At 46.2% G+C, this 21,486-nt stretch overlaps 1 protein-coding gene across 3 annotated transcripts in view; it reads left to right on the top strand.

The window, feature by feature from the left end:
- Nucleotides 1–802: 802 nt before the first annotated feature.
- The window catches only part of LOC102063581 (exocyst complex component 3-like protein 2), a 51,273-nt gene continuing 30,589 nt past the window's right edge, over nucleotides 803–21,486 (top strand). The window contains exons 1-11 of one of the 3 annotated variants that reach the window (XM_026791213.2): nucleotides 803–1,252; nucleotides 2,593–3,187; nucleotides 4,826–4,931; nucleotides 8,483–8,557; nucleotides 10,925–11,025; nucleotides 12,013–12,105; nucleotides 13,386–13,518; nucleotides 14,447–14,557; nucleotides 16,297–16,452; nucleotides 19,436–19,557; nucleotides 21,060–21,245. In XM_026791213.2, coding sequence (XP_026647014.2) covers nucleotides 967–1,252; nucleotides 2,593–3,187; nucleotides 4,826–4,931; nucleotides 8,483–8,557; nucleotides 10,925–11,025; nucleotides 12,013–12,105; nucleotides 13,386–13,518; nucleotides 14,447–14,557; nucleotides 16,297–16,452; nucleotides 19,436–19,557; nucleotides 21,060–21,240 — 1,959 coding nt within the window. In that variant the 5' untranslated portion in view covers nucleotides 803–966 and the 3' untranslated portion in view covers nucleotides 21,241–21,245. The remainder of the gene's footprint in view (nucleotides 1,253–2,592; nucleotides 3,188–4,825; nucleotides 4,932–8,482; nucleotides 8,558–10,924; nucleotides 11,026–12,012; nucleotides 12,106–13,385; nucleotides 13,519–14,446; nucleotides 14,558–16,296; nucleotides 16,453–19,435; nucleotides 19,558–21,059; nucleotides 21,246–21,486) is intronic. The other 2 variants (XM_074542306.1, XM_026791214.2) reach the window with 2 other exon arrangements.

A 21,486-nucleotide genomic window follows, 5' to 3' on the forward strand; every position in this document is an offset into this window, starting at 1 on the left:
CAACTCCTCTCCAAGTTCTCACAGGGACTTAAAAAAATCTATTTTAAATGCAAGCTCCTAGATTTAAAGGATACTTTCTGTAGAGGAATTTTTTCTGTGGTTTATGGTCAAAACCTTAAGCAGCCTAATATGGACTTCATGCTAAGCAGAAAATCTCCTCCTTTTTCTTCACTTGTGGGTGTTGGGTGGTAATCAGATCCATATGTGTGCATACATGTATGGACAAACACACATATATGCTGGATTGCTGCAATGTTATGCTGTTTATACCCATGTGTGTGTACATAAATTTAAAATAATATGCAATAGTGTACATAGTTGCTGGAATATTGCACATTCCAGAAGGCTGAGGTTGCTCTCATCCCCTCTGAATGGTGTTATTAGAAAATGGAAACCAACACCCATTCTCAGGGCCTTTACATCCCTGCTGGCTCACACTGGGCTTGCTGGGAGGTGAGGGAAAACTTGGCTCCAAACCCAGATGTGATCTCCCTGCCAAAGGAAAACTCAGGTGCAGCCTGGGCATGCAGGGTGGGTGGAAAAGGATGTGTGCTTCATAAAAGTTGTTACTAATCAACTCCCTTAAACTGATAGGATTGTCATCAAGATAACTGGCAGTGCAGGGATATTTGAATCGTTTAGAAAATGCCAAAAATCCCCCTGGTTTTCCCCCAGTGTTTGTGGTTAGATTATGTATGAGGTTTTTGACATTATTTACCCAGAAGAGGGAAGGATTACATAAGAGGCTGGAAGCCTATAAAAGTGTCCTCACTTGGCACAGACAGGAACCTGGTTAGACTTTTTCAAAGGCAGCTGAAGCCTGTAGCTGTGCAGAAAAAAAAGTCAGAAGAAGAGACAACTTCTCTGGGAGACAGAAATTAAGATTACTTTGCATAGAACTATTTCTCATGTTTTCTTCTGATAGTATTCCCAGTTGGACAGAAAGAACCTGAGTCTGCTTGTATCATGCAGAAGAGAAAGAATTCCTGGGCAGCCTTTGTGGGAGGAGGCAACAAGAAGGGGGAGAAAATGACTGGGGAAAATGCAAGAATACTGCCCAAGGCCACACATGAGGAGAGAAAGAAGCAGGAGGCAAAAAGGAAAGGGAAATTGAAAACCGTGGCAGGCAAATTGCTGAAGACTGTGGTTGGTGGGAAGGAAACGGTGCAGAAGGCTGGTGCTGAGGATGTGGCAGGGAATTTGCTGAAGAGACCAAGCAGTAGGAAAGGAGAGGAGAGAGGGACGCCTGCAGGTAACCTTGGAGTTCTCTCTGGGTCCAGGCCTGGATCTCTTCTGCCCCTCCCATCCTGCAGGCTCTTGTTTCTTATCAACTTCTGGATCAGGTGCTTTCCACTCTCCTCCTCCCCATCCTTCACCTGAATTCTTGTCCCTTCTGAACCCTATGCTTGCTGCTCTGGGCAGTTCTGAATTTCACTTTTTATTTGCTTCACAAACGTTTCTCTTTACTGTTCTTATTTTTATCTCTGCAAAGACTCCTGATGTGTCTTGTGAGAAAGATGATGTATGTGTGGCTGACACCCCAGCCATGTGACGGTGCTGTTCCTCCACAGATGGGAGGGGGAGGTGGGCTGCACACAGGCTGGTTGTGCCAATTAAACATTTCCCATGTGTTGTATGCATCGAGGCAGGATGGGTGCAGCTTGTAGGCCCCTCCTGAATAACTTGCCAATTGCTTTACTGAACATCTTTGCATCAACCCTTCTCCATTTCATGTCATGTTCCTCCCTCCAGTCCTGTTTGATTTAATTCTTACTTCACATTTGAGATGTTTTCATAGAGGAAAGGTAGGAAGGATATAGGCAAAACACAGTGGAAGCTCATACTCCTTTCATTCTTCACTCTACATCCAAAGTTGTATCCTGAATTATTTAAGTCCCTCTGCTTCTGGCTTTGCTTAACTTTCCCTGCATTCTTATCAAGTTCGATTTGTCCTCTGGGCTCTGCTCCAGATACCTTTGGCAAACCTTAACCCCTCATTGCTCAACCTTGTAATCCATAAAATACATGGAAAAAGCCCTGCAGCTCTGTGAATCTGTTGTGAGAGTGCATTTAACTCTTGTTGGTTGACTGGATGTGCTAGGTAAGATGCACTGGAAACAAGCAGCACTGAAAATCTTCCTTCCAAGGGAGCTTGCAGCACTTTGGTCCTGCCAGGGTCTCTGTAGAGGAGGCAGAGAATTCCTTCCAGGCTTGGCTTTCGGCAGTTGGCTTGTTCAGAGGATGTCCCTTCTTTAATGCTTTTTTTCTGGACAGAAGGTACATTTCTTATGGAGAGATTGTAATTAGTGAACCCTCATAGCTCACATGAGAAGGTCTCTGGAGTGATGGCAGAAAGCTGCAGACTTCTTCAGGCTTGGTTAACCTGGAGGAGAAAGGATGAAAGAAATTTAGAAACAAAAAAGTGCTTGCCCTGAGGAAACTGAGAGGTGATAGTGCTAGACCTTAAGTGGGCTGATCTTGAGTAGATCCTGAGGAATTCTGGAATAGATATAAACTAGATACTTCATAATTTGGATATTAAAGTGATTGTCCTATAGACCTGTAGCAGCTTGTGTTCTTATTCTGTTGCAGAGGAAACCATCTGCAGATTCATTGAGCAAGGAAAATTTTTGGAAGCTTGTGATCAAATTCATAATCTGGAGCATTCTGGAGATGATGGAATGGGAAAGTCTGAATCACTTTATGTGCTGCTGGCTGAACGAATGTGGACTGTAGTGGGAGAAGCACTCAGTGGAGGTGACAGGATGCTCCTGGAGCCGTTGCAGTCAGTGGGGGAATCACTGAAGTGGGAGAAGCAGAAGGAAGCAGAGCGGCTTGGCAACAGCCTAGAGACAGACTCTGTTTCCACCTGGAGCCCAAACTTCTGGAAAAAAGATCTGGAGGAAAAGCTAATGCAGTACATGACAGCTCAGATTCCCCTGCTTGATTCCTCTACTGACACCAATGAGACTGCCCTGAAACAGCACCTGAGTCACCTGGAAAGGACATTTGTCCCCAGCCTGGAGCACAGAAGTGATGTCTTCAGGGAAGCAGGACTGCTCGTCACCTATGCCCGCTGCTGTCATGCCTCCTTGTGCTCTCACCTTGCCACACTTACTGACAGAAACTGTTTCAGCTTCAGCCAGAGCCTTTTAATTTATGAATGGATCATTAAAATGTACAAAAGGTACGTCTGAAGGGCTTTTTTTCCTACATTTTTTTATAGCGCAATTTTTGTTTCTGAGAACAATCCCTGCTTCCTGATAACACAGTGATGATGAGGACTCTTGCTGAGTTTAGATTTGCCCATGGTCTCTTTTATCTCCTGTGCTCTCAGAACCAGAGCGTTTTTTCATTGCAGTACTGCCTCTTTCTTAATCCATAGTGCCAGATTCAGGGGTTTACCAGAAGTGTGCAGGTATTTTTCTGCTGGACTGCTGTTGGACATGCACAGTTTTCAGCTTTATTAAACAATTTCTTTCCTTGCATCAAGCCTTTTTTAACAAGGTCCCTAATACTCTAATTACCCCAGAGTAATTTTCCCTGGCCTTTATGTCAGCATGGTGCTCTATGGATTTCTCTTGTTCTGCCCTTGGTTCTCCCACTGCTTTATCTGGCTTGTAGTTTTCCCAGTTGTTTCTCTATTTCCTTCATTAGCACTCAGATCACAGAAAAAACATGTAACAGATCATTAAATTCCTGCCCAAGTCTGGGGAAGCAGATATGGCTTTCTCTCTGAAGAGTGGCACATCTGGGGCCCTTTGGCCCAATGTGAATTCAAAGCCTATGGGTGTCATCAAAGCCTGAAACTTTCTTGTGATTACTTTTTTTTCATGGTGGATGAGGCGTTTGATTCCCTGTGTCCGTGGTTTAATTGCTACTCAGCAACTCCAATCTTCTTAGGCCTAATAGTTCTCAGCCTTTCTGGATTATTTGATTGCTTTCATCCAAGCCCACAGCTTCTCTGGTCCTTGTATTAATTACAATTAAAAACCCCTGATTAGCTCATTAACAGTTCATCAGGTGGTCTCTTCCACCAGCCAACTCCTGAAGGAGGGAAACTGTGGTGGGTACACACTAGCCGTTATCAGGTACATATACAGGATGTGGTCAGCATCCCTTTTACTGCTGCTTTTAAAATGGTAAAACTTTGGAGTAATGGATTTATTAAATATTGAACACTTTAATAAAAGTGGAGGTGAAAAATAATGTAATTTAATTACATAAAGAAAAGTCGAATATAGGAAAAAATGTATTATATAAATGCAGAATCCCTTCAAGAAAAAAAAAACCTCAAACAAATAAGACAGTGACTCTATTAGTCAGATGGTAGTGAAAAGAATAGAAATGAGGAGAGGAGAGATGCCAGACTTCAGCATTTGATTTTTCCTCTCTCTAAATACAGTTACAACCTCTATGAAGGCTCATGCATAGACGCAGTTGTCTTGGTAAATAGCTGCTTCTTATTCCATTCAGAAAGAGTATGTGACACTTGCAAAATTGTGCATCCATGCAAGTGTGCTTGGGAGACTCTCCCTGATCTTAAGAAGAAATTGAGCAGCAGTGAGGGGAGAGGGGAACAACAAGCAAAACCCTTAACTTGGGCAGCAAATGTAGGAAGAAGAAAAAGAAACAGCACAAAAGAAAAACTGGCCAAAGGCCATTGTCCAGATCTACTGCGCTGTGGCTGCCCAAGCTTGGCAAGCAGGGCTGGGTCCTTGCAGGGCAGCCTGTTTGCTCGGTGTGGGGCTGAGGTGCCAGGCAGGCGATGCTGTGCGCCCACAGGATGCTGCCCCTCTGGCTGAGCTCTTGTTTCTGCACACAGAGGCAGCCAGGCCTGTGAGAGACCCGGGCACAGCCTTTCCCTTGGTGCACAGTGCCTCGTGTGGATCCTTTGGAAGACGGAGGAAAAGTTACTTGCAACTGCACGGGTAAGAACTCAGGAGTTTTACCTCAATCTGCCAGTTTTATTCCCCTGGTGTAAAATTAAGGGGTGCCCTTGTTAAACAGCCAGCCCTGCTCAGGCATGTGTGGGTCTCAGGGTTTCCATCTTGACCGAGTTTCATTGCAGAGCCCAGGTGTGAAGATCCATGATTGTCTGCTGCCAAAGGGAGGCTGCCTTGTCCTTGTTCCTTAGCTAGGAAATGTTGGGACTTTTGCAAATCTCTCTTCATCCCCTTGCTGTATGTTCAGAGAGCTACAATCTGCTCAGAAGCCCTTTTATCTGGAAGAAAGGGAGACTATGGGTGAAACACACTTCCTTATTGAAGGTCATTTCAAAATGTTATTCATCTTCTCTCCAGCTGTTAATGATCCCATCGTGTGCAAAGCTGGGGTTTCTTACAGCCCCTTTGCCTCAGCTGTGCAGGATATTGAGGCTGCTAAATTTGTCTCTGTGTGAACCCCTCACAGTCCTCTCCAGCCTGTTGGACTGACACTGCTGATGTTAGAGCAAAGATTATTTCCAGACCTCAGCACAAGAAAATGTGCAGCTGGTGCCCACCCAGCAGCCCTCCACAGAGAATCCTGTCTTGTGATCCCACAGGTGACCCCAGCCCTGCAGCATCTCTCTCTTTTCCCAGCAAAGTTTCCTCTTTGAAGAATTCTGTTGAGACATGTGGAATACAAATGAAGCAGGGAAGATGTGTTGTGGCAATGGGGAGTTCCAGAGGAAACCACGTTATTTGGAAAACTCAGCAGGGCCTCTTTTATTCAGCTGAAGCTGAAATGCAACAGCAGGAGTTACCACACTCAGCTCTCTTGCTTTCCATTTCCACCGGCCCCTGGGGAGCAGAGGAGGGGAAATTCCATGGCAAACTGCTGAATCATCCCTGGGAAAGTACTCTAAATTGCAGAGATTTTCCTCAAGAATTATTCCCTGAAGAACAAGAAGGTAGTCACAAACATGCAAGTATAAGTGCCAGCTGGTGACAATATGCTTAAAGCCTACTGGTTTCAGTGTTTAAGTTCTTTATGGGCTGTTTTTAATCATTACCCTGGGGACACCATGTGTTCTCAAGCTCTTTTTCTAGCATTTGTTTCAATGAAGGAAGTGACTTAACTCAGGGTAGTGCCGCTGAGGTTATCCTAGAGCAAGTCCCTGAGTCATTGTCAAGCCCTCAAAGATGCTGAGTAACAGTGATGGGAAATTTAACTTTTTTTTAGTTCCCTCTAATGTAATAGCTGAAGAATGCTTTTGCTTAACTGTGGGCTTTCTGTTTTCCTGATAAACCATGTGCTGAGCAGGCTCACCTCAATCTGGTTATGAGCCTTTGTGCTGTGCTGCCCTGAGTTTTCATGCCACCTTGGATCCTGGAGCATCCCAGCTCTGTGTGGTGCTGAGTTGTACAGAAAGAGCAGAGCTGGAAGTGCTGGACAGTGTAGCACAGCATTGCTCCAGCTTGCTTCAAACCTGGCCAGCTTGGGAACAGCTCCAGACTCAAGCTAATGAGCTTAAGTGGACATAAGCTGACTCCATATGGAAAAATTATGGATGTCTCTTCAGCTCAGTGGTACAGCTTATAAAACCTGCTTTATCTCTCTATTTCAGCTTCTAGGGTAATTCAGCCTTCATTATGCTAATACACAGGCAGTTGTTATTGAGCAAATATCCTGCTGTTATCTCTTAACAATTGTCATGTATTATTGTGTCTAAATCACATGTTGTGCGTTTTGCCACTTCAATGGATGACTAAAATTTCAGAATGAGAAGATCCTGACCAAAATAAGCTATGGTCTGCTTTGCTTAGGAATACCTGGCTTATCTTTGGGTGTGGCAGCCTGATATTTGTGCAAACTAAAAGCACTTTAAACAGAAATGAGTGCTGAGAACTGTGAGCATATCTGAAGGTGCTGAGAGCCCAGATGCCACGAAAACCACTTTGAAACTCCAGTGTGGGGAACTCAGTCGGCTCTGCATGCAGGCAGCATTCCCCTCAGTCTGGACACACCTGGGGCAGGGGAGCTTTGTGCCTTTGAGGTTACAAAGCTGGTGAACTGAAAATGCTGTTGCCATCAGCTGGGTTGCCAGTCTGCCACCTCTGCCCTTGCTGTACTGGGGAATTTGACAAGAGTGTAAGGCAGGCCTTCCAGCATGGTGCCAGGGCTCATTCTGATGCTCATTCACACTGCCCTGCAAGGATCACTTGGCTCTGTGTCTTCTCCCCACCAGCCCTGTATTTTTTCAAGTGGACAGAAGGAGGACTGAGAAATTCCTGTTGTGCAGTCAGCACAGGTGTACTGACCATCCATGGATCTGAAGCCTTGCAACATTTTGGTCAGATAGGAGGAAACAAGAAGTAAATTGGACCTGTTTATTACAGCAGAAGTTTTGGTCCTCTCCACATTGGAGCTTTGGTGCCTGACGTGCTGGTGTCTCTGCAAGAGCTACAGCCAAGCAGGCTGTTTCTAATGCAGACACATAATCTGATCCAAAACAACTAAGTGCTGTCCTCAACAAGTTATTAACTGCCTTGCAGTTCCTCACTAAGCCATGCTTTGTCCCATTGTGGGGGGCAGGCTTGAAGTGTTTGTGCAGCTCAGCAGGGATGTGCTATCTCAGCACATAGTGTTCACACATTTGCTCACAGTCAGGTGATGGCACTTGTGAGGAAAGAAATTTTTCTGGGTTGTTTACAACTGCTTGTTTGTCTTTGATTAACACTTTTCAGTGAATATGGGAGAGCAGTTGTTTTGAATATACTTTTGATGAAATTCTTCAGCTGACAGCCACAAATTTCCTAATTCATCAGGCAGAAGAGAACAAAGACCAAAATGGGAGATCAGACTTTATATTCCTTGGAGGAAGATTCAGAAATGAAAGAATAAATAAGCAAGCCAGACTTTTGAGTTTAAAGCTTCTGTAAAGGTCAGATCATGTTTTAAGCAACAAGCCCTTTCTCTGCAGTGCTAGTTTTGTTTTTACAGCCATTCAAACAAGCACAAGCCAGCCAAGTCTTGGGAAATTTCCCATCGTGCAGCCTCATGGGGCCCATCTCACCATGACAGTAGCTCTAAACACTAAGCCTGCTCCTCTTTGCACTCACAAGTCCCTGGCTCAAGCAAGGGAATGGTTTTAATCAATGCTGGCTGGTTTCTCTGGATGCTGGTTGGAGAGAGGAAGGGTGGAAAATCTCAGCTACAGTAGCTGGCAGCATGGAGATGTATCTAAGCATTGTTTTGCTGTGTGGGCGCCTTCATTTGAGCTAAGCTAACTAGGGAAGACTGTAGATAACCCAAGCTGACACTGGGATGAAAGAAAGCTGCAAATCACTTAAACTCAAACAAACAATGTAGAACAAAACAGAAAAATGTTATTAGGTCAGCTGGAAAACAGCCAGGCTTTGGGTTAAAAGAGACAGCCAAAAAAAATGGAGGCAGAAATTCATCTACTCCAAATGGATAATGAGAGGCTGGGAAGCCTAACACATTATGAATGCCATTGTATCTTAACTGTACTTTTTAATTTCCTTTTATCATTTAGAAGGAAGTGGGGAAAGCACTGAAAGAAGCCTTTGATATTGGGAAACCCCCTTGGGCAGATGCTGCAGTCATTGAGGTAAACTGGGGAGAAATGAAAAGCTCCAGTCTTTGGGGCAGTGGTGTTTTTGCACACAAGCATGTGGGTATTTGGCAAGACCCAGTTTTGCATGTCTCAGTCTAAGCTCAGTGTGCTAAAAGCCTGCAAGCTGGCTGCCATACTTAAGCTGTGCCTGTTTGCTCCCAAACGTGTTTTTGGGAAAAAAATACCCCCATACTAAACTAAGGATCAGCCTGAGCTGATTCAAGCTGAAGGTGTATTTTCATACATGCTCCTGGATCTTTATGTAACCTTTGGAAAGTGGTGCTGTGTGTTACCCAGCCTGCTCAGTGTGAGCTCTGCAGAGCACTTTTATAAAAGCAGGGAGAGCTGCTGAGCCATGGCAGGGCCCCTTGGCTGGTAGCGCAAAGTGCAGGCAGGCTGCTCCTGCTCATCCCTGCTGGGACTGCTGCCCTGGTCAGGCAGTGCAGGGGGCTCTGCAGAGCACAGCACAGGGCTCCGAGGCACTGCAGGAGCACACCTGAGGAGCACACATGTTAGCACACTGCAGGAGCACACCTGAGGAGCACACACGTTAGCACACTGCAGGAGCACACCTGAGGAGCACACAGGCTGACACACTGCAGGAGCACACCTGAGGAGCACACATGTTAGCTCACTGCAGGAGCACACCTGAGGAGCACACATGTTAGCTCACTGCAGGAGCACACCTGAGGAGCACACATGTTAGCTCACTGCAGGAGCACACCTGAGGAGCACACAGGCTGACACACTGCAGGAACACACCCTGCTGACTCGTGAGCAGCACGTACTGTGGGCAGAGGGGGTGTGGATCACGACCTGCAGAAGGATTAACATAAATCCTGGAGTTTATATGTGGGTTTAAGTGGTGCTGGAGATCAGGGGCATGGCTTTGGACTGTGATGGCTATCTTTACTCTCTGCTTTCTTCCACCACCCCAGTGGCACTTTCAATTCAGGCCATGAGAGAGGGAAGTAGCTCCACGGTCCTTTGGGATGGCAGCCTCAGGCAGTGGAAGCATTGCAGATCTGCAGCAGCTGGTTTTCCTTGTGAGGATACAGCTTTAGCTGGCAAGCACTCACTTTTCTGGCCCATCTCAGACTGTGGCACCAAAAGCAGAGCTCACATCAGGGGCTGTTTCCTCCTTGCCTTGCCCTGTACCTGCTGGGGCCATGGAGCAATGATGTGCCCAGTGATGTACCTGTGCTAGGGTGATGTTTAACTATCAAGATTTTTCCTGCTCCTGGCTCACAGTGGAAAGTTTTCTAACAGGAACTAGGACAAAGCATGGTTTGAATCCCATAGTCCTCATATTTGTAACATCTGGCCATGCTTCAGCATGAGTGGGTTCACTCTGTTGTGTATGCAGCTGACAGGTTTGAATGCTCTGGGGTGGGTGATGGAAAAGCCTGGATTAATAGGAAAGCCTTATGAAATTACCACCTCCTCAATTTTCTCAGGCTGACACTTAAACTTCAGATAGAAAATGATCAAGGTGTCATGGAAACTCATCAGCTGTGGTTTTCTGACACTTTGGGGTGGCTTATTTCATCCAGCCCCTTTGGGTGAGCTTTTGCATCTGTTATGAGCAGTGGAAAAACCCATTCATGATGTGAGTCACCCTTTGTCTCTGACTGACGAGCACTGTGAGGGCACAGCATATGGGTCCATCTGTCTCCTTTTTTCCATCTGGCCCTCCTCCCCTTGCAAGCTTTTGTTTCCACAGAGCAACTAATGGGCAGCATTAAGTTGCCACCTGCTCAAGCCTGCCCGATGTGGGGTGAATTTTGAGCTGTCTGGCACAGCCCACCTCCTGCAGACACCTGGGCCACCCAGCTGGGCTCAGGGGGGCAGGACATGTGCTGTGGGGCTTAACACACAGAGCTGTGCCAGGTGTGAGGGACGTGGCTGGGAAGGTGACACCTGCCCTCTTGAGGCATGCCATGCAGAGACCCTGGCAGAGGTGCAGGGCACACAGTTAGGTCTGCATAACCTTCGTTTTAGTGGCTGCACCCAAATTTATCTGCCAGTCAAGTAGAAGCACAGAAGCTCCTGCAGATGGCAGGTCTGTGTATGAGCTGAGCTGCCAGGCTGGATGTGGCCAGCAGAAAACATCTGCAGGGATGGGCTTTTGCCCAAGCTGACCACAACAAAAACAGTGGTAGCAAAGGTGTAGGGTTAGGCGTTACAATAAGGCTGATAAAAAATACATTTATTTCCATGAGGACTCTCAAAACTGAAGCAGAAGTTGGTGGCTAGGGCAGAGGGATTTGCTGCAGGGTGAAGAGTGGGATGTATTCCTGTCCACTGCACAGGGAACAAATGACTTTGGCCAGTTCTCCTCTCACACATTGAAATCCACAGATACTAACAGAGAAGACAGAGGCTGCCAGGCGAGTCAGCGAGAGCCTGGGTGAGAAGGTGGAAGCTGAGTGCCTGGAGGAGTGCCTGAGGTTCCTGGAGAGGTAGGAAGGATGCTGTTTTCCTCCTTGGTAACATTCTCAATGCTCAAAAGAAAGAAACCCCGATGAAGCAGCTGGTGATGCTGTGTTCACCTGGATCATGATGGCTGTTTCCCATGAAGCTGGAAGACAGCACTTCACTGCTGTTTGTGTGCTCAGTATTTATTGTTGGACCAAAGCTGAGGGAACAAAGTGCATCTGGAGTAGCTGGGACAGGATAAAGCCTTTGGAGGAGGTCTGGAGAGGCTCAGACCTTAAACACACCTGGGAAGAGGGGCAGCCAGGTGCCCAGTGCCCAGGCCTGGCCCTTCCTGACCTGGCTGTGCATCCCAGGCACAGCTTTCTGCTGGCTCTGTGGCAGGGTGGGGAGCTCTGCTCTGTCCTGGTTCTCATAGCAGAACGAATGTCTTCTCATCTGGCCTCTCACCACTTCCTCTGACTCCCCTAATCTGCTTTTTGTTCTTGGGTATTTCCCTCCCCATGTATCCCCCACAGCAGAAAATGCCAGGACTGCTGATTTAGGTAGTATTTCAGATGGAGATTTGGTTTAAGATCCTTAGCCCTCCATATGATGAGAGGAAAGAAATTCCTATAAAATGGGTTGTGCAGAAGCCCTTTGTGAGACTGAGACTGACAAAGCAGTTCAGAGACCTTGTGGGTTATTCATACACACTGAGGCTTTGTTCTGCACCTTTATTGACAAAGCTGAGCTGCTTCCCAGAAGGAAGTGTTGCAAATCAACCTCCTGCCTCTTGGTCCCTGACAAAGGTACCCAGGCAGCTCCAGGGCTCTCCCTGCTGTTCCTGTGTTTGTCTTCCCCCTTAACTGGGCAGGACAGAGACTTTGTCATGTTGTGGATCCCACCTGGGGGATTGAAACTGTGAGATGAAAAGACAAAAAAATCACACAGTATTTCTTCAGTGTGCTGTTGATTTTAGATGTGTTCTGGAGCACAACAGATTAAAGGTGCTTCTTCCTGTTTTAATTTAGCTATGAAGATGAAGTGAGAAGTTTTATCCAGCTTGATGGCTGCTCACAGATCTACAGCAGCTTACGAATCCTGGAGAGTTGCTGCCTTCTCAGGTTAGAAAGCAGAGCCTCATGGCATGGGGAGCAAAATGAATTTTCTGCTGGTCTGATCTCCTTCTGACTCTGGTATGAGCCCAACCTTGCCTCCAGCTGGGTATGGTCATACAGCCCTGTGCACACCAGCCTTTAAAAATGGAGGAAGCCAGCTGCTGTCAGCAACACTCCTGCAGAGCTGCCATGGCTGTCCCAGCAAGAGGGAGGCTGAGATGGGGCTGTCACTGTGGCCAGGGCCACAAGGCTGTGCTGCCACTCTCTGCCTGCTCCCAGGCCCTGCAGGTGCAGGGGTTGCAGCCATGTCCCCCTTCCTGCATGGAGCAGGAGGCAGCAGTGCTGTGCCATGTGTGGGGACACTATCCCGGCTAACCCCACTGTGGGTTGTGCTGTCCTTCCTTTCCCTGGCCTGATCATCCTCCAGCAGAAAAGCTGCACAAAGGTTATGCTGAGATGTGTGTGCTGCTGCACTAGGTAGGTGCAATCCTCAGTGCCTTGCTGAATGAAACCCCAAGGAATATGCCAGGCTCTCCCTGGGGTTGCTAGGAAGGAGGGAAGCTGTAAAGCACAGAAGGGTGGAGGAGGATGTTTGCACCTACAAGCTAATTTCAGAAGCACTTGCAGCATCGGAGAAAACAAGGTTGCTTCTCTTCTTCCTGTGTAAAATTATCCAGGGATCTCTGGAGTCAGCAAAATGCCAAAATCCAACATATGCACGGTGATTACTTGACATCAGAGCCTAGGTAGCTGCTTTGTTTGTTGTATTTGCATGTTGCTGATGCTGAATCCTAGACTGAATACTTATGAGTCTCTTTTATGTAATCCTTCACAGCTTTACTGAGAATGAAGTTGTACACTGAGCCTTTTCAGAATGTAGGATGTCTGGTTTCAAGCTGGTGATAATTTTAACCAGGATTTGCTGACTGGAAGACTGTTCTGATGGAAGATAATTGTTTGTCTTGTATTTGTAGATTGTCAAAGGCACATGGGATGCTCACCCAGACTCTGTTTGTCAAGGCTGCTTCATGCTTGCTCATTTTTGAAAATACTGAAATTTTTATTTATCTGGTCTCACTAGTGATGGGTACAAGTGACATTTGCATGTCGTGCCCTTGTGGCAGTGTCTTAATGAGCACAGAAATGCAGGTCACTGAGCTAGCTTTGGACCTGAGCATGTGCCCATTCAGTGACCCCTGTGTTGGTTACAGTAGAAAGAGTTTTGATCTGAGAGGATAGCATGATTTGATCTGATCAATACTTTCCATATTTATTTTTTTAAACAGAGCTGTCTGGCATAAGCTAACATACATTTGCAGTGTCAGCACTGAGCAGAATGTTAAGGTGAATGGATTTCTACACAGGATGGAAGATGACATTATGGAGCATTTTCTGCAGACCATCACTACTAAAGTCAAGGTATGGAAGACCCATTTTAATTCTGACTCTTTGCAGACCATATGGCTGGCAGGCCCTTCCCTCATGTCCTGATTTGGGAAAGGTGAAGTTTGGCCTTCAAGCCTGGTATTCTCCTCTGCTTTGTCAGAATCTTTATGTGGACAGCTTCACAGTTTTGGGACCTCAGTTTCACTGTTTGTAGTGTTTGCTGTTGTGCTGCCCAGAGCCCAGAAAGCTGAATTTCATCTGGTACCTATTAATTCCCAGGAGCTGGGCATCTTCCCAGGACAGTGATAACTCACAGAGCCCAGGGCTGTGCTGGCTAGTCAGGATGTAGAGAAGGATGACCAGAAATGTGTCCCTCCCTTGAGATAAAGTCCCCTTCCTTCATCCTTTCTAGTGTCAGTCTGTTAGCCCAGGCACCGTTCACCCTTGTGTCTGGAAAACACAGAATTCCAGGCTCCTGACAGTGTGTGATGCTGTGCATTTCCCTGGGAAGCTCCCCTGGGCATCTCCAGCCTCATTGCTCAGGCTCCCTCGGGCAGGCTGGAGGCAGCAAAAGGAAAATGACAAGAGAAACTCTGGCTACACTGGGCAGCTTTGGTCCCAGAGCTCATTGCCAGCCTGTCCCATGGGCACACACATCTGTGTGGGAACTGGGGGTGGCTCTGACAGAGCACCAGCAGCCCTGGGGGGAACAGGAGGCCCAGGGCCCAGGTTTTCAGTCTTCCAGGTTTGGGCTTAAGAGCTTAGTACATCCTTCCTGAGCTGGAATTGTTTCTTTCTTTCATGTTTTGATTTTCTTTGAAATAAAAACACAGGATGCTACAGTTGGTGGAGAAGTCTGTTTCCAAGAGCAGAAAGAGCAAAGACACAATAATCGGTGTCTGTTGTTTGTTTGGTGTCTCTACATGTGCACCCTTTGACTCTGTCTGTTTCTTTTCCTCAGGGAACACTGAAGGACCACTTCAAAAAGTGTGACAGTGGTTTTGACCACGTCCTTGAATCCTTAAAGCAAAGCTTTTTGACCTTTGGGAAGAAAAAAACAGATATATATGAGGTAAGAAATAAGTAAGACAGTGAGAACAATATGTTACTCAGGAAATCATCCTACAAGAAAGATTGAGAGGGATTTTTTTTCCAAGGACATGTAGTAAAAGCACAAGGGGGAATGGATTCAAACTAAAAGAGAATAGGTTTAGATTAGATTTTAGGAGGAAATTCTTTGCTGTGGGAGTGTTGAGGTGCTGGCAGAAGTTGCCCAGAGAAGTTGAGGGTGCCCCATCTCTGGAAGTGTTGAAGGCCATGTTGGATGGGGTACTGAACAGCCTGCTCTGGTGGAAGGTGTCCCTGCCCATGGCAGGGGGTTGTGAACTAGGTGATCTTTAAGGTATCTTCCAACCCAAACCATTCTGTTCTGTGAAATCACTAAAACTAGTAATTGAACATTTGGATGGCACAGTACTAGAAAATTAAACTGCAGTTTTCTCTGTTGTCAAATGGGCTTTTAAATATCTGGTGGTCTCAGTCCAGTACCTCTGTCCACCAGGGTTGGGTAGTGACAGCTGAGACCTTCCTGTAATTTCAACAGAGAAACCAAAAAGTGAAGAAATGTGGAAACTGAATGTACCTCCCAAATACAGAGGGGAGCTCCTCTCCTACCATTGCTCCAATATAATTATTTTGGAAATTTTCTCAGCTTCTAATGTGTTTCAACCTTATTTGTGAGGATTATTGATCCCTTTGATGTAGAGTGGACAGAGAGGGGTGAAAAGTCCAAATTCTTAAAGGGCATAGAGTCTCATGCAGAGTAATTGGCAAACAACCTCACAAAGTACCCAAGTTTTTCACCTTTACAGTAGCCTAAACAGCTTTTATAGGATCTTACAGCAGCCTTGAGTCCATCTCTTCAGCAATGAGGTTGGTACCTGGGGAATTCTCTCTTTTGTGCAGGCTGGATTTGCAGCTGCTACATGTGCAACGTGTCCTCCTAAGCATGGGGCTCCCAGGTCTGCAGTCTCTTTGTCAGTGATGATTTTAATTAACATTTTGCAATATGGAAAAAGTAATGCAAGAGAAAAAAGTAGGATCTATTCTGCTGTTGTTCAAAGGCTGTCACTGGACATCATGTCACATTAGTGCTGGGGCAAGCAGCAGCTCAGTGGTGAAGCGCTGTGCCAGAGCTCTCTGTGCCTTGCTTTGTCTGTTTTGGACAGAGCTGGGGATTTCCTGTACCTTTGGACTGCAGCCTAACCCTGCTCTGATTTCAATTGCTAACAAAATGTGGTTTCTGTGCAGCAGCCCACCCCCAGCAGAAACACTCCCTATTCCCGTCAGGCACTGCATGGCTCTGCACTGGGGTTCCTCAGCCAGTACTGGGAGCTAAGAGGGAGCTGCCCAGGTGACTTCTCTGTGCCCAGCCCCAACTGTGTGCCCCAGGGCCCTGTGTCAAGTGTAGATGCTGGAGGGAGGATGCATCTGGCTTTGTCTGCAGCCCAAGCTCCCCCCAGGTGATGATTTGTTAGCCAAGCCAATTGTTGCTGCAGCTCTGGAGTGTGAGTGACCTCTGGCTCAGCTAACTGCTCCCATTGCTTTTGATTTGATGTCTCCAGCTTTGTGATCCACATGCTGCTTGGAGATAGTCCAAATGATAGATCAAGTATTTTAAATTAATATTTAAGCAAAGAAATGGGCCAGCCATCTGCATGGGCAGAATACCTGCTCTGTGCCCTGGTACAGGTGTGGCTGAGCCTTGCTCAGTGCAGGGGAGTTAATCTGGGTCTCTTTGCTCTGGAACAGGCCCTGGTCAAGGCTGTCAATGCCATCATTGTTACAGAATACATGCAGGCCCTCCTGACCACTCCCAGGAAAACATCTGCTATGCAGAGAAGGAGGATTGCAAACAAGATAGAAGAAGATCATAGGATGATGCAAACCATCTTCAAAGAATGCTTAGTAAGTCTTTGATATGGTTACAGTTTTGCTCTTTGTCATCAAGAACAATACCAGCAGAGGAAGAGACTCTGAAGACTGCAAAAAAGCTTAAGAGTTTTTACCACAGGGGTATCAAGCTTCACTGAAATGACATTCAGATATGCTGACAGCTCTTCTGATCTGTCAGAAGCTGTTAGCTCATGGTTTTGAAATGTGTGACTGGAAGATGCAAGTTTTGCACTGCTGCCACTGACACAAGAATGAGGCGCGCTCCTCTGAGCTGGTGAGACAGCTCCAGAGCTGCCAGCTCCTCCATCAGCCCTCTGGTAGCTGGCATGGGGTGGCAGTGCTTACCCTGGAGCCTCTGCAGTGATGAAGCAAACAGCTCCCCACCTCCACCTGCTCTGTGCATTGCCCTGGAAGGCTGCTCCTCCCTGGGCATGGGGTGTGAATTGCCACCCCTCCATCCATCCAGCCTCCTCCCTCCCCACAGGCCTTCCCAGCCCCTCAGAGCTGGGATGATGGCTGCCTCAGCCATTTCCCTGTGCTCTGGCATTTCCTCATGGCAAAACATGCTGATGCTGTTGTGGTTGCTGACGGCTGTGGGGAGGAACGAGTCTTCCTGCAGGGGTAAACACCTCACGTCATTAGGAGGTGAAGGCACATTGCAGAGGATTGGGTGTAAAAGCAGAGCCACACCTATGAAGAAAACTTGCGCAAAGTGCTGGTTCTGATTTGTAGAAACAACTTCAGAAGCTTTAAAAAGTCTCACCTCATAATCTGGTGTAATTGGCAGTGCTGCACACAGCATCTGTGGGTGCCACCAGGCTGTCACATGAGTCCCTGGGTTACCCAAGGGCCAGGACTGCCCTGACAGCAGTGTCCCCTCCTTCAGCTGGTGCAGTTGGAGAATCGCTGCTGTGCAATGTCCCTGGCATGGCTCCTCAGCAGATGCAGGCTGAGAGTGCCCAGTTTGGTGCTCCATAGGGGGCTGGGCTGAGCAGCACAGCAGTGGTTGCAAAGTCAGTCTGGTAAGAGGACTCAGATGTGACAGCATCTAAACCCCTTGGCTGCACTGGTTTTAATGATTTCACAAATGCTGAGTCATTCTCACAACTTGCCTATATAAGTGCTAGGGACTGAAAATCTATTTTCTCATAAGTGAGTCCCTTGCAAGCCATATGTCAGCAATTCTTACCTTGTCCAATGAATAAAATGAAATAAAAATGATTGTCTGTAGGCTTCTCTAAAATCCTCTCAGACCCATTACAATTAATGCATTAGATTCATGGCAGAAAGCTGGGAGCTGCCAGTGCTTTTAGCTGAATTCCCACCTCTCTTGGAGTGATCGATCACAGATGAATTAATGCTTTCAGCAATTGAGACATGCGGAATAGCAGGAGGGTTCTCTAATCTTAACTCTGAAGTTTACCAGAAATGCTGTGCTCAGCATCAGCTTTGGATGTAACGTGCATGGAACAGTGCAAAGGAAATAGAGGAAATCTAATTATCTATTAAAACCCTACATTGAGCTTGGGTGAAAAAGAGCTGGTTAGAAATTTTCCCCAGTGTCCTCAGTGTGTGCACTTTCTTACTTGATGTGAGAGCACTGAAAGCCTTGTAGGTGAAATGCACAAGAGATTTGCAGGGGACAGCCTGCTCCTCAGTCATGAGGCTCACGGTTATGCATGCCAAATATGAACTCTGCTGCAGACTGAGTTTATCATGCAGCTGTTGCACAGGCTGCACCTGCTCCCTGCCCTGCTCTGCCCTCTCTCTGGGCTTTTCCTTCCCCTCTGCTCTCAAAACACATTAGGAAATACCTTGCTTCTCTCCTAAGAGCAGTAAGTGTCAAAGGCACTTAAACACTGCTGACAAAACACCTCTTTTTTTCCCCTTCAGACTGCAGGCTGTTTACCTCTGACCTTGCCTGCCTATGCAGTGCTTAACTAAATCTGACGCCTTCAAATTAATTAGCATTTTGTAATAGTGAGCTTGCCAAGTATGAAGCTGTACAGTACCAGTGCCTGAGGAGCTGAGTACAGCTTGTGCACTGAGCAGAGCTAGACATGCTGTGTGCCTGCAGTGCAGGGGGAGAGGGGGAAGGCTGTCTTCAAATATTATTATTATTTTTAATTTATGTTCATTGCAGAGGAGCTGCATGGAGAATGTGACCAGCTGTTTCTAATGCCCCCTGCAGATCAGGGGAACCTGGGCTTCTCCTGCCCCAGTTTGGCAGCCTGTTCTCCAGGTTTGCTTTGTCACACTCTCTGTTGATGTGGAGGCATCAATAATTCAGGGAAGCAATTAAATTGCATTACTGCACTGATGGAAAATGTGAGCAAGACCTGAAGCTCTCTTCCTGGTGGTTCATCTGCATTCTGCTTCTCCAGCTCTGCTGAAAATGCTGTGTGTTTTCTGATGAGACTTTTTTCTCCTGTGTGCTCTAGATGAGAGGGAGATCATTGTGTGCAACATCTACCAACCATGTCATGTTTTCTACACTGTCCAGCCCTGTTTCCCATGTTTTTTCTATTAAAGAATCTGTGTTCTCTTATCCTCTCCCTAAGGTTGCTTTTCTGTCCCTTGGCTTGATCTGGGGGGGCAGAAATGTCAACATGTTTGGCCAACAAGGCTTGTTTTCACATAGTCAAACACAGGGCTGTGCTTACCTTCAGGGGCAAACCACATCCCACGAGAGGAAATGGCCCTGAAAGGAAAGGCAGTTTAGGGAAAAATGAGGTACATTTTCCAGCTTTGCCAAAGGAAGTACTCTGCGATGCTGAACATTGTTGCCCAGCCACCCTGGAAGCAGTCTGTGGCTACTCCCCAGGTTCTTTTCTGCTACCTTGTGGGGAAAATCAGATTTCTATACATGCACTTCTATACATACTCCTGCAAAGCTCCTAACCCACACAGAGAGATCCCCAGTCTGACATGAGTCCAGCTCTTAATGTGCTGTGCTGTTTCTCCTGCCCTGAACAAAATATTGCTTTTCTCCCAGGGTCCTGCAGCTGGCTCTCTCAAGGATCCAATAAAAGCAATTTTAGAGCTTGTTCAAACTTCTGATCCTGAGGGGATGAAGATAGCACTTCTGCCCATTCTAAAGGAATTTCCTGACCTCAGGTAATGTCTTTGATTGCTTTGACTTCTGTACTTTCTTACATGATTACTTGAAACCAGAAGACCTACAGCAATATTAGTCCTGTGATAATTTGCAGTGTGTTGGGCCAGGCACAGTGACCCTTTGAATGTACTCACTGGTGTCTGGTTTATATCCTTGTCAGACATGAACTGCTGAAGTTGAAATGTCCTCCTGTAAAGGTGGAGGATGGATGAAATTGCTGTCAACAAAGCAGAAATGCTGTGGAAAAGTACTACCTTAATGCAGAATTTACAGGACCATATGTGTCAAATGTAGGTTTCAAGAACATCCTTAATTTGGGCATTTCATAACTTCCGAACACTTGGCTTCTGGCTTCAACACTTCACCACACCTTCTATAACTATTTTCAGAAGTTTCAAGGTGTATCCAGCAAGAATACACACTTGTATTTCTTACAGAAAATTTAACAGAATTGAAAACACAGGTTTTACTAGGAAGGAGAGATCTTGGATAACTGCATTTTTTCCAAAGCCTGTGGTTTACTGCATCTATCTTTTGTTCTGATGAGCTGTGCCTGTGTTTTTCCAACTTAACATGATTGCAGTGTAAAACTGTCTGTCACAGGATGCTCTGAAGGCCAAAAGTGTGAATACCTTCAAACGTGGGGCAGACAATTTGTGGCAGATAATTACTTCAGTGCCTATTCAACATGACAGTCATCAGATAAACCTGCAGCAAGGGAAGTCTCTAGACTTCTGTAGGAAGGACTGCTGTAGGCAAAGAAAAAAATAAAAAGAAAGATTATGTTATGCTTCATCTGGTTTCTTAACTCTTTTTTACTTTACTACTTTTGAAAGTGCTATTGAGCTAAAAAGCTGCTTATCTGATACAGCATAGCAATGATATATATATATACATACATAGTATAGTATATACTATGTATATATATATACATACATAGTATAGGAAGTGGGCATAGAAAGTTCTCAGAAGACCCAGATCTCAGAGGAGGTTATCCTGATGTGAGTGGATGCACTGTTGCTGACTAAAACAGATTTCTCTGTTTCAAACTGTTTGGCTTGTATACATTTGCCTTATATCCAACACAGTATTTTTCTGCTTAGGGGAACAGAGCTCTGTAGAACAAAATGCTGTAACCTTCCAGATGAGCAAGAATTGGCTCCATTTGAGGGGAGAAAAGATATCAAAAATGCTTCCAAATGGTCAAATGTAGAGTTATCTGAATCCTGTTATGATAGATACAGGTCTTTTTCTAGGAATAACCTAAACTGAACGTTTTCAATACTTCACAAGGATGCTGTGTGCTCTGGGCTTGGGACCCTTGAGCTCAGCCCTGTCCCACACAGCTCTTGGGATATGGCCTCCCCCTTAGATAGCCAGAGGGTGTCAAAAAGCAGCTTCCAATTTTTGGTCTAGTCCACCAAAACTCAGGGATAGGAAACAAATGTTAAGGTTTTTTTCTTGGCTTATTCACTAACTGTCCTCTTGTCCTTTTGGAAAGGAAGGAACATCTGAGTGCAGTGCTGGACATCAAAGATTCGCTCAGCCGAGATGACAGAGCTGCTCTCTTGAAGGCATTTCATGATAATTGCAGGGAATCAGAAACAGAAGCAAACTTGCTTTTTGCAGATATAGAAGTAAAACCTAGAAAATGTGGGCTCTGTGGCTGCCTCTGCTGTTAGCAAAGGTGGGTGTGTGTGAGTGTGTTTGTGTGTAAGGTGTACCTGCCCAGGCACACTTCTTACAGGGAGGTGGAGCTGCAGCCTCACCTCCCCAGGGCCGTCATTGCTCCATGCACTGGCTCTCCCTCCCTCTCTCTCCTGCAGGATCGTGTTGGAGGCAGTGCAGGGTGCTGAATTCTTAGATGAGTGATTCAGGTTACAGCAGGGACAAAGGAGAAGGCAGGGCTGGCTCTTCCTCCCCATCTT

Source organism: Zonotrichia albicollis, chromosome 6 (assembly GCF_047830755.1).
Source record: "Zonotrichia albicollis isolate bZonAlb1 chromosome 6, bZonAlb1.hap1, whole genome shotgun sequence".
Classification (NCBI taxonomy): domain Eukaryota; kingdom Metazoa; phylum Chordata; class Aves; order Passeriformes; family Passerellidae; genus Zonotrichia; species Zonotrichia albicollis.